The sequence below is a fragment of the Nesoenas mayeri genome (genome assembly GCF_963082525.1).
Source record: "Nesoenas mayeri genome assembly, chromosome: 2".
Classification (NCBI taxonomy): Eukaryota; Metazoa; Chordata; class Aves; order Columbiformes; family Columbidae; genus Nesoenas; species Nesoenas mayeri.
This window is the reverse complement of record NC_137543.1, coordinates 161,284,578-161,297,554: the sequence shown is the minus strand read 5'-3', so window position 1 is coordinate 161,297,554 and position 12,977 is coordinate 161,284,578. Positions and strand designations below refer to the sequence as shown.

General features: G+C 41.7%; 1 protein-coding gene across 1 annotated transcript in view; it reads left to right on the top strand.

Moving 5' to 3' along the window:
• Positions 1-12,977, top strand: part of OBSCN (obscurin, cytoskeletal calmodulin and titin-interacting RhoGEF) — a gene marked incomplete at both ends in the record, with an annotated part of 192,075 nt that overhangs the window by 44,904 nt on the left and 134,194 nt on the right. Inside the window, 9 exons of the mRNA XM_080340366.1 lie at positions 3,691-3,957; positions 4,303-4,415; positions 5,130-5,283; positions 6,660-6,821; positions 7,816-7,920; positions 8,608-8,874; positions 9,494-9,763; positions 10,564-10,830; positions 12,338-12,604. Coding sequence (XP_080196492.1) covers positions 3,691-3,957; positions 4,303-4,415; positions 5,130-5,283; positions 6,660-6,821; positions 7,816-7,920; positions 8,608-8,874; positions 9,494-9,763; positions 10,564-10,830; positions 12,338-12,604 — 1,872 coding nt within the window. The remainder of the gene's footprint in view (positions 1-3,690; positions 3,958-4,302; positions 4,416-5,129; positions 5,284-6,659; positions 6,822-7,815; positions 7,921-8,607; positions 8,875-9,493; positions 9,764-10,563; positions 10,831-12,337; positions 12,605-12,977) is intronic.

Below are 12,977 nucleotides of genomic sequence, written 5' to 3'. Positions count from 1 at the left end.
GAACAGTTTGTTCTCCATGTAACAACAGGAAATAATGGACTTCAATTGCAATGAGAAAGATCCAGGTTATACAATAAAAAAAGCTTTTTAATGGTTGGATGACTGAATAGGTTGTCTGGAGACGTTTTGGAGCCTCCATCATGAGTTCAAGAAAAGGCTAGTGAAATAGCTGTCTGGGATGACATAAAGAGCTGAGCATGTCCTAGAGAGAGAGAGAGAAGGGCTAGATGATTTTTCCAGGTCTTTCAAGCCTTATAATATTGTGGTCTTCTGATGGTACCCAAGACATAAAAAATTGTTGACAGACTGTCTCATACAGAGCAGGGCTTGTCAAATCACTTTCATGCACTGCTAAGACACCTTCATCTCCAAAATCTTCCTGCCTGACTCTTGTCAAAACCCCACTGCTTTACCACCCTAGTATGGGGCAGTTATTGCTTCTATTGGCAGTTGCTCGAATTTTATCTAAAATGGATAGCTATAGAAAAGAAAACAGACATTACCAGTGACTAGCAGCTAGTAGGTTAAACTTGGATTCCTTCAGCCTAACTCTAGCACATTACTTTCAGCTCCTTCCATAGCCAACAAAGAAAAAGACCTCCAGAGGGTGTTTTAAGTCTTAGATGCACTGAATTACCTTCTGGAGTGTCTTTCTGACTATTCAAGGTAGAATGGGTGACTGCAGTGTTGATTTAGAACTAGATTCAGGTTTACCGTCTCAGTTAAATGGGATAGACTGAACACGGCAGGTAAAGAAATACAGCCCTTCCATGGTCACAGTGTGTTGGAAGGATGCAGTGCAGTATGCAAAGTTTACTGCTCCATCCACTTCCACACGTTGCACCCCAAGGTATTTTTTCCAGGCTCTGGGTTTCCTTCCAGCAAGATGTTTCAACAGTTGGTTGTAGATTCGGTTACACCTGGTTTGTTCACTGGCTGTTGCTATAGCCAAGTGGTAAAATTAAAAAATGATGGAATGGTATTTATATAGGAAGTAATTGGCTTGCCATGATAGCTGACAACACTGTTTTCTGCAAGGTGAGTCATGCAAGAATAAATGCTTATCTGCCTCTGGTTTATAAACATCCTGTTCTGATGGAGAGAGGGGATTTTGATTTGTGCTTCTCAGGCACCCAGCTGCATTCTCATCACTTACACTCAGTGTCACTGGAAAAAGTAGGTTCCCTGTTGATGAACTGAGAGAGTTTCATACAGTGATGGAAACTCAAGGTGATCTGAGAGTGACCATGATCAAAAATGGGAATTGGCTCACTGAAACAAGGAATTATTTTTGTGTGTGATCATCCAAGCCTTAGTTATGAGATGCAGCAGTAAAGGGACAATATGCAAGAATTTCACTGTACTATATGTATTCTGCATCCAGGTCCTCCAGCTGAAACAGCGTGGAGCTCCCACCCTACTTTAAAGCAAAACTAAGCCTCTAAAAGTCTAAAATTATGCTTCATTTTTTGTCATTTAAGCAAAAAAAAGCCTATTTTCAGTAGAATGTATTAGAGCTTACATTGAGGTCAGCAGAACTTTAAATGCTCGTAGTCCAGGGAACTGACCCGCTACTATTTGCTGCTCCGCTTTAAATTAAGAAGCCTGATTTTAGAGGACCTTTATATAAAAAATCCAAAGCTGAACTGATACTGTTTGGTTTGAGGTTGATTTCAGAGCGAGGTAAATAAGGAATAGCTATGTGAAAAATTGTTGATTTACTCCAGTGTAAAAGTCGCTTCATTGAAAGATAAGTATCTCTTCTGATCTTAAGATACCAGGAGATCATAAAAACAACTGAGCTGCTCAAACCAGTAACATATCTGGCTGAATGTCTATTTTCAGTTGCGACCAGGAGGAGATATTTGTGGAAAACTTAAGTCAGTCATGGGTGAAGTGGTTCTTCCTCTGATACACCTCCAAGCTTTCAGCAGGGAAAAAGATATTTAGGTCAATTAATTATAGCAGAAATTATACTGGGATCATGGGTAGGAAATTTCAAATCCCTGGACACAAAATATTGCTTATTAAAATAAATCCTGTAGGAGCTCTCCCATCCCCCAGCTGTTGCTGCTTTATCACAAGACCTTTGTAAAAGTGATTTGTTTTTTCAGTCCTATATACAGAACCAGGTGAGGATACATCCAGGAGGCCACTCACTGAGTTAAAAATGTCTATGTTATTTAGTGAATGTTTTTGGAAGTTTCTTTCACTGTCTTATTGGAATCATTTCAGTTTGATCCTCAGTCCATTCACTGTTTGAGGGGCTGGAGTATCTATTAATCTAGAGGAGAGGTAAGAGAGTAGCAAGGACACTGTTCAGATTAGAGAATAAGGTACCCAGAGGGGATAGGGACCAGCTCAAAATCAGCTGAGAAATCAGAGAATGATGCAACCTCTAGTGAGCAAAGCCAGGAGAGTTGGTGTTTTAGATTGGGAAGCAAAGAACAAGCTCCTGGAAGTGTCCGTACTTCACTCATTTGTCTGCTTCAAGACATGCCATCGGGGAAAACTTGTGTTTAAGTGGTCATGAGCTTGGAGAAGACCATGGTAGAGGAATCAGTGTGGTTTCCTTGAGAGGGGAATTAGATGAGATCCTGTAAAGGATGCATATATTCCCCTGTAAACCTGCTGTGAGATGTGACAACAAAGGGGACAGGAAAGGCACAAGGATCTGGCATTTCGTGGAGTCCATCACTGTCCTTCTGGGAAGATCACTATTGTGCTTCTACCCAGTTTCTTCATAAAGTCATTGTTGTCTTCTGCCACCTCTTTGGGACCTTTGGAGAAACAGCTTGTTCCCTGTTGTCCCCCATATGGCACAAGGACAGATGACATCAGGAGATGTTTGAGCCTCAGAGAGGCCATGGTGTCCTCAGCACATGGTGTCCTCAGCCTCAGTACCATGGTGCAGACCATGACCATGGAACAGAGCCCTCAGCCTGGTCAGGTTTGCATTCAGATCCTCTCCGAATGTGGATTCTCTCTAAATGTGTACTAGGAAAGTTGAAATATTCCCAGGGGATCCATGGGGAGTTGAAGGTTTGAAGGCTTTTGTGAGTAGTTTGTGGCTTTGAAGAGTGGTGGTTTTGTTTGTTTGGTTGGTTTTGTTCACTGAGATTTTTTTGTGTATTTTATTTTTAATTGTCAACTTTATTTCCTTTAAGAGTGAGACAAGTTTAAACACTAAATTCATTTTACCGGCTGATAGGGCACTGATGTCTTGTACTGGGAACAGTTATTATCCACCCAAAATAACAAATGCTTTGTCTCCCACGCTGTAAGGTGTCAGTGCACTTCACACCATGTAATGGATTTCTTTTTTTTCTCTTTTAATAAGAGCTTTCTTCCTGCTACTTTTCTCCCTCCCTTGTTTTATCCTGGTTGAAAAGCTGAAAAACATTGTTTATTCCTTTATGCTCTATTAATCTCTGTTGATCATCTTCTTTCTTTTGAATCATGTGTGAAGAACAAGTATTTCCAGCAACTCTCTTGTGAGACAGCACAGGGAGCCTGGTCCCAGTGTCAATAACAACAGCACCATCTTCTTCTGGACCGTGGCTGTTTAATTGGCAGATGACAATTAACTGGCAGGTGCCTGCAGGAGGAATAGGGAAATAATCTATTTTGGAAGTCAAGATGTTTCACAGCTGTCAGTGTGAGATCTCCAACTTGTCATTGTTTTTCCAGTGAGGCAGATCAAGCTGGTGAAAGGTCTTCAGCCCATTGAAGTATCTGAGAAAGGGACCGTCACCTTCGAGGTGGAGGTGTCACACGAGGACGTGGAAGGGACCTGGCAGAAGGATGGCGTCCGGTTGAAGCCTTCACCAAATATCAATATGGGTGTCCTGGGGAAGAAACATTCACTGACTCTTTCTTCGGTGACTCTGGAAGATGCAGGACTCTTCTCTTTCAAAGCAGAGGGCATTCATTCATCAGGGAGGCTCACTGTGAAAGGTACACAGACCCAAAAGTTTCAGGTCCTGGTTGGTGTGGGACATGGTTGTTGTCTTCTACTGGCCGAGACACTGAGCTTTTAAGAGAGGAGCAAACTTTCCTGGTAACTGAGAAGGATGTTAAGCACTGGAACATCATCAGTAACATATCCTTGTGATGTCAACGGCATTATTGTAACACCATTGTCCACAGAACGATGAGTGTTAATGTACTCAAAACAATACAATTTTGTTGTCACACGTTGTATTAAGCATGGAAGTTACGCTTTACCTAATCACTATTGCTTGTGCCAGATGAGGTTTGAGACATAATTCCCCACTAACTAGACTTTCTCTTCCTTTTCAGAATTGCCTGTGAGGATCAGCAAACCTTTGGTAGACATCAGTGCAACTCAGAAGGACAAGGTCACATTCGAGTGTGAGCTGTCCAGGCCCAACGTGGATGTTAAGTGGTTCAAGGTAAAGCACTTAACAGATAGTCATATTTGAATTTACAACATCTCTGGAAGGGAATGCGAACCTTTAATTTCACTTCCAGGGGATGCGAGTCTGAGCCTTTGCTGTACAGCTCTTCGTGTTGCTCTCCTATACTTATGTTCATTGACTTGCCCAGTTCATAGTTCCATTATTTATTCACTGGGTGTGTTTACCAGGTTGGAAGTTAAACTTTTCTACTCTTGCACAGAACGCTAGCACTGCTGCCGATAGCAATGCAGTCTTGTGCTTTACTTCATGCCTAGCAGTTCTCACCAGGGATTTATAACCTCACTGGGAGCTGTGATTTAAGGTGAAATCTCAATTCCCTTTGCACCTGACAGTCATTTGGGAACCAGCTCGGGCATTTCATGTCTCTTCCTTGAGGCCCAGCTGATACTTCCCTTAAATGGGAATAACAGCATTTCTTCAAGGTAATGTCTTTAGGAGCTTATTGCCAACCCTGTAGAGTGCCTTAAGCCTTCAAATAAGTGTCTAAGGTCAACCAAAAGTTATGAACGTTCTTCAGCCATTCCTACTTCTTGAAAACTTTGCACTGTGCTTAAGTTTCCGCATATGTTTCAATAAGCACGGTTCCATCAAGTCCAGTGAGAGAGGTGAATTAAGCACAGATCTGTTTTGCTCACTGCAAATGTAAAAGAGTTGATGGTGATCTGATTTGGTCTTTTTACTTTCTAGGATGGGAAGGAGCTCCGTCAAAGTAAAAAAGTGGGGATTATTTCCCAGGGAAATAAGAGAAGCCTCATCATTCACAAGTGTGAATATGAAGACCAGGGAACCTATAAGTGTGAAGCAGCTGAAGACAAGACATCAGCTACCCTAAAGGTTCATGGTATGTTTGACTGAAGTAGGAAATTACATTGGCTACAGTATTTTGACTGCACAGTGAGAAATGTTTGGGGGACAGCTTGTGTATTTTGCAATTACTCATTTTGGAGTTTCTCTTCTTAGTGAGAAGATGCTGGTAGAGCTGTCCTGTGCTTGCTCTACCTTTAGAGGAGTATTTTTGGAAGAAGCGCTAATTTAGTTTTCCGTTTATCTTAAGTGATTTCTGTTCTCTGGATTTTGAATGATGTTTCTGTGTTGACAAGTTACCAAACACCAGACAGCCTGGCATAAATCAGGGATTCAGTGGCTGGTGCTGACGTGGTTTGGTTTAGCTTCTGCCATTGTCACAGGGGGACTTTGCCTATATAGGGACTGGACAAGCCTCAGGTTGATCTCAAGAAGTGTCCTGCTTTTTATGTTGCAAATGCTATGGAAAGGGTCACAATTTCTGACTGCACATCTCCTTTATGCTCAAGACATTTTTGCCCTCTGTGTGTTGCACTGTGCAACTACTCAAGCATCAGATGTATTTTGTCACCAGGCTCCGAAGCACCAGAGATAAGCTAGCGCTAAAGGCCAGCTACTGAACTGACAGGTCTGCAGATGTTATTTTCCAGAGGCACATCTGAAAAGACAGATCAGCTCCTTCTTATTGCTTACTAGATGCTGTCCTCATGTGGCCACTTGGGTTCAGCAATATCTTCATGAATGTCTCTCCTTTTCCATTGCTCTGTTGAACTCCTACTTTTCCCCCTGACTTTGTGTTTGGGATGGGTTTCTATATGAACGCTGGCTGGTTTGCATTTGAACTCTGCTCCCGAGGCTAATCCAAGGTGTATCAAGACCTTCCCTTTCAAAAGGAAAAGGCTGCAGTAGCACAGGCATATGGATCAGTTCTGACATAAATTAGTGCAAAGCTGCAGAGTTAAAGGATTATACTGGGTTCAGGAGACTCCAGAAAAGTTATCTCCTCGGTAAAACATGTGGCTGAGGTCCCTGTGGCTGATACACACAAGCAAGGGAGTAAGAGGAGAGCATGAAGAGGCAGATTTATAGTGACACAAGAGATTGTGGGCTTGTTTTTAGTTCTCCTTGGCAGATTTTCTTTCATTAATAAGTTTAACTGCTTTTAAAACCTGTGTAAAGTTCCAGCATCCATAAAATCCCCTTGCAGTGAGCTCCAATGTAGCTGGTAATTCTACCTGTAGGTTCAAGAGTAAAATGTATTTACTGTGTTGAAGAGAGAAAGTACCCAGGAAGGGAGGCTGGTGTTCAATAAAACACCATCCCATTTTCTCCATGCGAGTATGCAGGAGGTAGTCACACAACACTCAGTTATGGAGAAACCACAAATAAATATTTGTCCGTGTGATTTCACAGCCCGAGATATCAAGATTGTTAAACCACTGGAAGATGTGGAAGTGAATGAATACGAGAGCGCATCTTTTGTCTGTGAGATTTCACACGACGAGGTCCAAACGCAATGGTACAAAAATGACAACAAGCTGAAAGCTGCTGACAATATCAGAATGCGCCAAGAAGGTAAGGTGAAAAAGGAGGATCTCATTCTTGAATGGGGTGGGTTGGAATAGGTGCTGTTGTTGGAGACTAAGCAGAAGAGTCTCACCTTCAAATTCAAGTTAAGAAGGTTTAGCAGGGAGTTCTCCTTTTGTTTTGGGGCTGCAGCTGGGCTGGGACAGGGACATGGTGGGAACTTAAATATGGCAAATTTGGTGTCCTCCCACCGTCCCATACTGCCAACAGTGGGTAGGAATTTGTGTCATCTGACAGTGGGTGGAATCCTTCGGGTCCAAGAACTTTCCAGATGGTGGGACCACATTTGAGATCCTACCTGGAATACTGTGTCCAGCTCTGGAGCCCTCGATACAGGACACACATGGACCTGTCAAAGAGGGGCCAGAGGAGCCACGGAAATGATCTGAGGCTGGAACAGCTCTGCTGGGAGGACAGGCTGAGAGAGCTGGGGTGTTCAGCTGGAGAAGAGAAGCTCCGGGGAGACCTTATTACAGCCTTTCTGTATTTAAAAGGGGCCTATAAGAGAGACAGGGACAGACTTCTTAGCAGGGCCTGTTGCGATAGGACAAGGGGTGATGGTTTTAAACTAAAGGAGGGAGATTCAGTTAGACATGAAGAAGAAAGTGCGTACAATGAAGGTGGTGAGAGCCTGGCCCAGGCTGCCCAGAGAGGTGGTGGATGAACCATCCCTGGAGACATCCCAGGCCAGGCTGGATGGGGCTCTGAGCAACCTGAGCTGGTGAAGATGTCCCTGCTCATGGTAGGGGTTGGATTAGATGACCTTTGAAGGTCCCTTCAACCCAAACCATTTTGTGATTCAATGACACTATGATTCAGTCTGTTCTTGGAGACAGGGACACAGACGTAGCGGAATGGTCGGCCTTGCTGCTGTGACAGCAGGTCCTGATGCACTGAAAACAGATGAGCGGTGCTTGTTTGCCTTGGAGAGTGAAGATGTTTGCTCAGGATAACCTATGTCTGGTCGTGTGTCTGTTCTCAGGAAAAACCTATTCACTGACATACACACGCGTCCAAGTCGAAGATGCAGCAGAGATCAAATTTGTAGCAGAAAAGGCAGAATCTCGTGCCCAACTGACTGTAAAAGGTAATTATGCTTTTCATACCTACACCGCTCTCTCATGCTATTATACAAACCAACAAACTTCCCTCGCTTTTAACACGAGGTGAGTTAAACAACACCTAGAGCTTTCATGGAAAGAAAAACTCCTGCCTACCTACTGCATGTCGAATATCAACCTCATTGCTGGGAATTTGCTTTTGTTAAATAACATTATTTTCTCAAAAGATTGATTTTGTACTCTAAGACATGAAAAGTCATGTTTGAACTTTGAAGGACAAAAAGCTATAGCTTGAATTTCTCTTGCATTTTTTTTCTTTATGGTGCATGTTTTAAAAGAATACAGCATTTATTTTATTTTATTTTATTTTTTGGTTAAACTTAAGCAGTGTGATAGAGAGAAGGAAGACATTTCAATTAACACACCGCTGAGGAACTCAGGAAATCTCAGATCAGTCCTTGGCTGTGCCATAGCACTTCTGTATAGTATTGAGTAAATTACCTATTATCTCTGCAGTTCAGCCATCCAAATGATAAAATAGGGATAAAAAAGTTCACTTTCATTAGCTCTTCATGTGCTGTGTATTTAGCATCATGGAGATTCATGTCATTGTCCACATAACCGTCCAAAAAAGAAATAATGATCGCGAGTTTTTAATTGACATATTTCATGGAAACTGTACTGATCATTATGTCCTTTTCTACTCCTTTTAGAGCTGCCTGTAAAAATTGTGAAGCCTTTGAGAGATAAGATTGCTCTTGAAAAGCATCGGGGATTCCTGGAGTGCCAGGTGTCTCGTGCCAATGCCAAAGTTAAATGGTACAAAAAGGACGTTGAAATTCACCCTAGCGACAAATACGAAATTGTGAGCGAAGGCGTCTATCGGAAACTCATCATCAACGATGCGGATTATGAAGATGAAGACACGTACACTTGCGATGCCTTTGATGACAAAAGCAGTGCTAATTTCTTTGTTGAAGGTAGTAAACCATTTTTTCCCCTCTAAGATGCACTGGAAGGAGGACTGATTGATTCAAATAGCCCTTGTCATTTACTCTGAAAACACAATACCACTTAGAAACTATTTTAATTCAGTGTTGATTTCTTCTGAAGTCCATTGATATTGATTCTTTTAGGATTATAAGGGTAGGAACATCATGTGAAATGAATATATGGTACATTCTCCTAAGGAAATTCCAGCTCTAGAGAAGTTTATCAGATGTACTAGAGAAAGTTTGTTGTTCAGGAAAAGTTGCTGTAGCTATCCAAAGTCTTTTCTACTATCCATACCTGCATTTCAATGAATCTTCTTTTACATTTTATATAGTGCCAAGTGTTTGACATCAGAGTAGGAACATGGCGTTAGAAATAGCACTTGGAATGAAATCTGGATTCTCTTGAGGCAGTTTCACAGTGTCAGTGACTGTGACCAGCAATAGATGTTAATTTTTATGCAAAAAATTTAAAGTTTTAAGACCTTTTGAGACAATAAGTGTAGCGTTCAAGTGCAGTAAAGATGACATGAGTGTGCAGGGTGCAAATGAAAGAGTTCTTTCTTGTCTCCTAAATCCCTGCTTTCCTGTTCCACTCTTCATCCAGAGCAAGCCATTAATATTGTAAAGGAGTTGTGCGATGAGGATGTGACTGAGCCTGAAGAAGCCAATTTTGCCTGCGAGATATCCATCCCATCCGTGAAACCCCCCAAATGGTTTTTACGTGGGGAAGCCTTGCAGGCTGGCAGGAACATCATCATGCAGCAGGAAGGCACCATCCACAGGCTGACGATACTGAAAACCAGCACTGATATGACAGGCACTGTTCAGTTCTCCATTGGAAAATCCAAATCCACAGCAAACCTGCGTGTCAGAGGTAACGTGATATGTCCTGTCTTGGATTATATAATGAAGGGTCCTTCTTCTTGCAGAAAGCAATTTATCAGACAAACTGTCTAGTGTGAAAGTTCCACTGGCCGGAGTCTTGGAAATGTTTGTGTACCTGGAAGATCTGCTTAATTCTCAATTGCAAGTTGTGGGGTGCGATGTTGGATGCACAAAATGAGACAGCAATGTCTTAGGAAGGAATCTGATTAAATTAATTTGGTGTACCTGGTATTCAAACATGGTATTCAAATCTATTGAGCTAAAACTGTTTTGTTGGTTTGTTTGTTTCCTTCTTGACTTTGCCGAATAGGACAAAACAGATCAAATTTGCCAGGAGACTTTATTTTGTCCCATTTCTGAAGTAGACAAGTTTGATAGCTCATTTACTTAATCCACTTTGTCATTGATTTGATCTGGGGCAAAGCTTCAAGGCTTTTTATCTTCCACTGTCACCATAGTGAATATCTCCGATCACATCCTGAAGTCCTTGTTTTGTCTTTAATTCTTTTTTACTGCCGCAAAGTCCTAAACTCAAGAGGGATTCAGTAAGCACTGAACCAGAACTAGACAGTTAATATACAGTATTATCTTATAGAAACCAGCATTCTCTATAGATCATCACATTGGTTTGGCTTCAAATCAAATAACTTCTGTAACAGAAACTGTAGCATCATCTGAGCAGTTCACAAAACAGTTGTGAACGACATACATGAAATTAATTGGCATGAAATACAGATTAGAAGCTTTCCTATTCTTCAGATAGATTATTTCTTCTTCCCTGCTTTGCAGATTACCACATACAGATCACCAGGAAGATGGAAGACAAGACAGCTCTGGAGCGCCATTCAGTCATCCTGTCCTGCGACTTCAGGCCTTCTCCAAAGGTTGTGAAGTGGTTCAAGGGCCACACGCCCATCGAGCCCTCTGAGAAGTACAAAATCAAGCGGGAAGAGCATTCAGCAGAGCTCAAGATTTTGAAGGTGAAGCCTGAAGATGCTGGTGTGTACAAGTGCAGGGCTGGAAATGCAGAGACCGAGGCCACGCTGACTGTGGAAGGTACAAGTGGTTTGCATGCCCCTTGCATAGATATGGGGAAGAATGATGAGGGTGGTAAAACACTGTCCCAGATTGGCCAGAGAGGTGGTGGATGAACCATCCCTGGAGACATCCCAGGCCAGGCTGGATGGGGCTCTGAGCAACCTGAGCTGCTGAAGATGTCCCTGTCATGGCAGGGGTGGCACTGGGTGAGCTTTGAAGGTTCTTTCCAACACAAACTATTCTGTGATTCTATGGTATCTTTATGGCTCAATATTTCACTCTTGGTTTCTTTTCTTGAGTAGAGGTAAATTCCCCTTTTGCTAATGTTGTATTATAATAATTATAATTATATTAGAATAATTATTATATTATTATATTATATTATTATATTATATTATATATTAATAATATATGTTATTATATTAATATATAATAATTATAATATTAATGTGCTATCTTAAGTGAACTGACTATATTACACACTGTGCTGATATTCCATGATACTGAAATCCAGCACTTACCATGAAGTACGTGGTGCCCGTGGAAAGGCACCATCTGGGTAAGGCAGAAGTTCATGTGTCTTTCTCAAGGCACATTATTTTTCATTTCATCTGAGGAAACAGAACTGTGGTACTTCATGCTAAAAATATTCTACTGCAGGCCTCTGATTCTGGTGATTTTCATTTCCTGACCACTATGTCAACTTTTATATCTGCTGTACATTTGTTATTCATAATGATGTTCTACCTCATCCAGGTTTGGCATTATTTTTAGGCAGTTCTTCACCCCTGGTAAAACTGTAAGAAAAGATGATTGTTGTCATATTGTCAGCAAGACTTGGAGAGACGAGCTGCTGAATCATTTACAGAAGTCCAGGGAGCAGCTCCTGGTAATGGTTTGGCCTTGCAGAAGTTCATCCACACGTCAAAATGATTTAATAATCCTCAGCCCTCATCTGAATTAGCCAGTCCTTGAGAAACAGCATTTCATGAGTGGAGAAACTGCAAAGAGAAACGACTGGAAAAGAAAATAATTCAATTCCTGTTGCTCCCTGAACCTGAGCAAGTTGCTTAATATCTTTGTACTTGCTGTTTGTGGCCAAAAGCATTGTCTTCATCTCATCCGTTGGGACAAAACTATTGTCTTTATCTCATCCTCTCTATTTCCCTGGCAGTGAGTCAGGGTCAATTTTGTATAAAGAGTATGTGTGTGTGCTGTGATGAGCACAGAGGTATTTGGGCATCACTGTAATGTTATTACTATTTTAGAAAGACTTACTTATATTTAAATTAAAAAGAAAAAAAGGCAGAAGAATTTTAGGTGTAAAAAGATAATTGAGGTCTCCAGACAATATGGTATTTTTAATGGATGTTTTTGTGTTGGACCAAACCCAGAACCAAGTAAATGAGACGTAATGACCCATAGTGTGCAGGAGACCAGACTGAATAATTTAATAAACTGTAAGCACTATGAAATCTACTTTGTTATGGTACAAGTGGTGATGGTGCATGTTGGTTTCCTACAGCCCGCAATGTAGAAGTACTCAAACACCTTCAGGACGTGGAAATTGAAGAGGAGAGTTCTGCTGTCTTCTCCTGCGAGCTGTCCCACGACGACGAGGATGTGGAATGGTTCCTTAACGGCACCCTCCTTTACACCAACAATTTCAATGACATCAGGAACGTTGGCAATTGCTACACGCTGACGATGAAGCACGTCAAGCCTGAGGATGCCGGCACAGTGACAATGAAGTCAGACAAGGTGTCAGAGAGCGTCCGTCTGAAGGTGATAGGTGAGTCATGATCTCACACCTCCTGAATGTAAATAAGAGATGCAAAGGAACTCTTATTTGCCATATCCATGCAGAAATCATGCTCGTAAGCTTCACTTCTCTGGGGTCAAATTAAAAGTGCACAAGGGCTTCCTTCCAGTCTAAGTTTCTGCTGTAACTGATGATTTTTATAAGACTGTTTTGGTCTCCTGCTGAAACTTTCCATAGTTATTTCGTATCCTTTTACTTGTCATCAGGATAATCTCAAGAGCAATGAGGTGATGGTTTTAAACTAAAGGAGGGGAGATTCCGGCTGGGTATGAGGAAGAAATGTTTTTCAATGAGGGTGGTGAAAGCCTGTCCCAGGTTTCCCAGAGAGGTGGTGGATGAACCA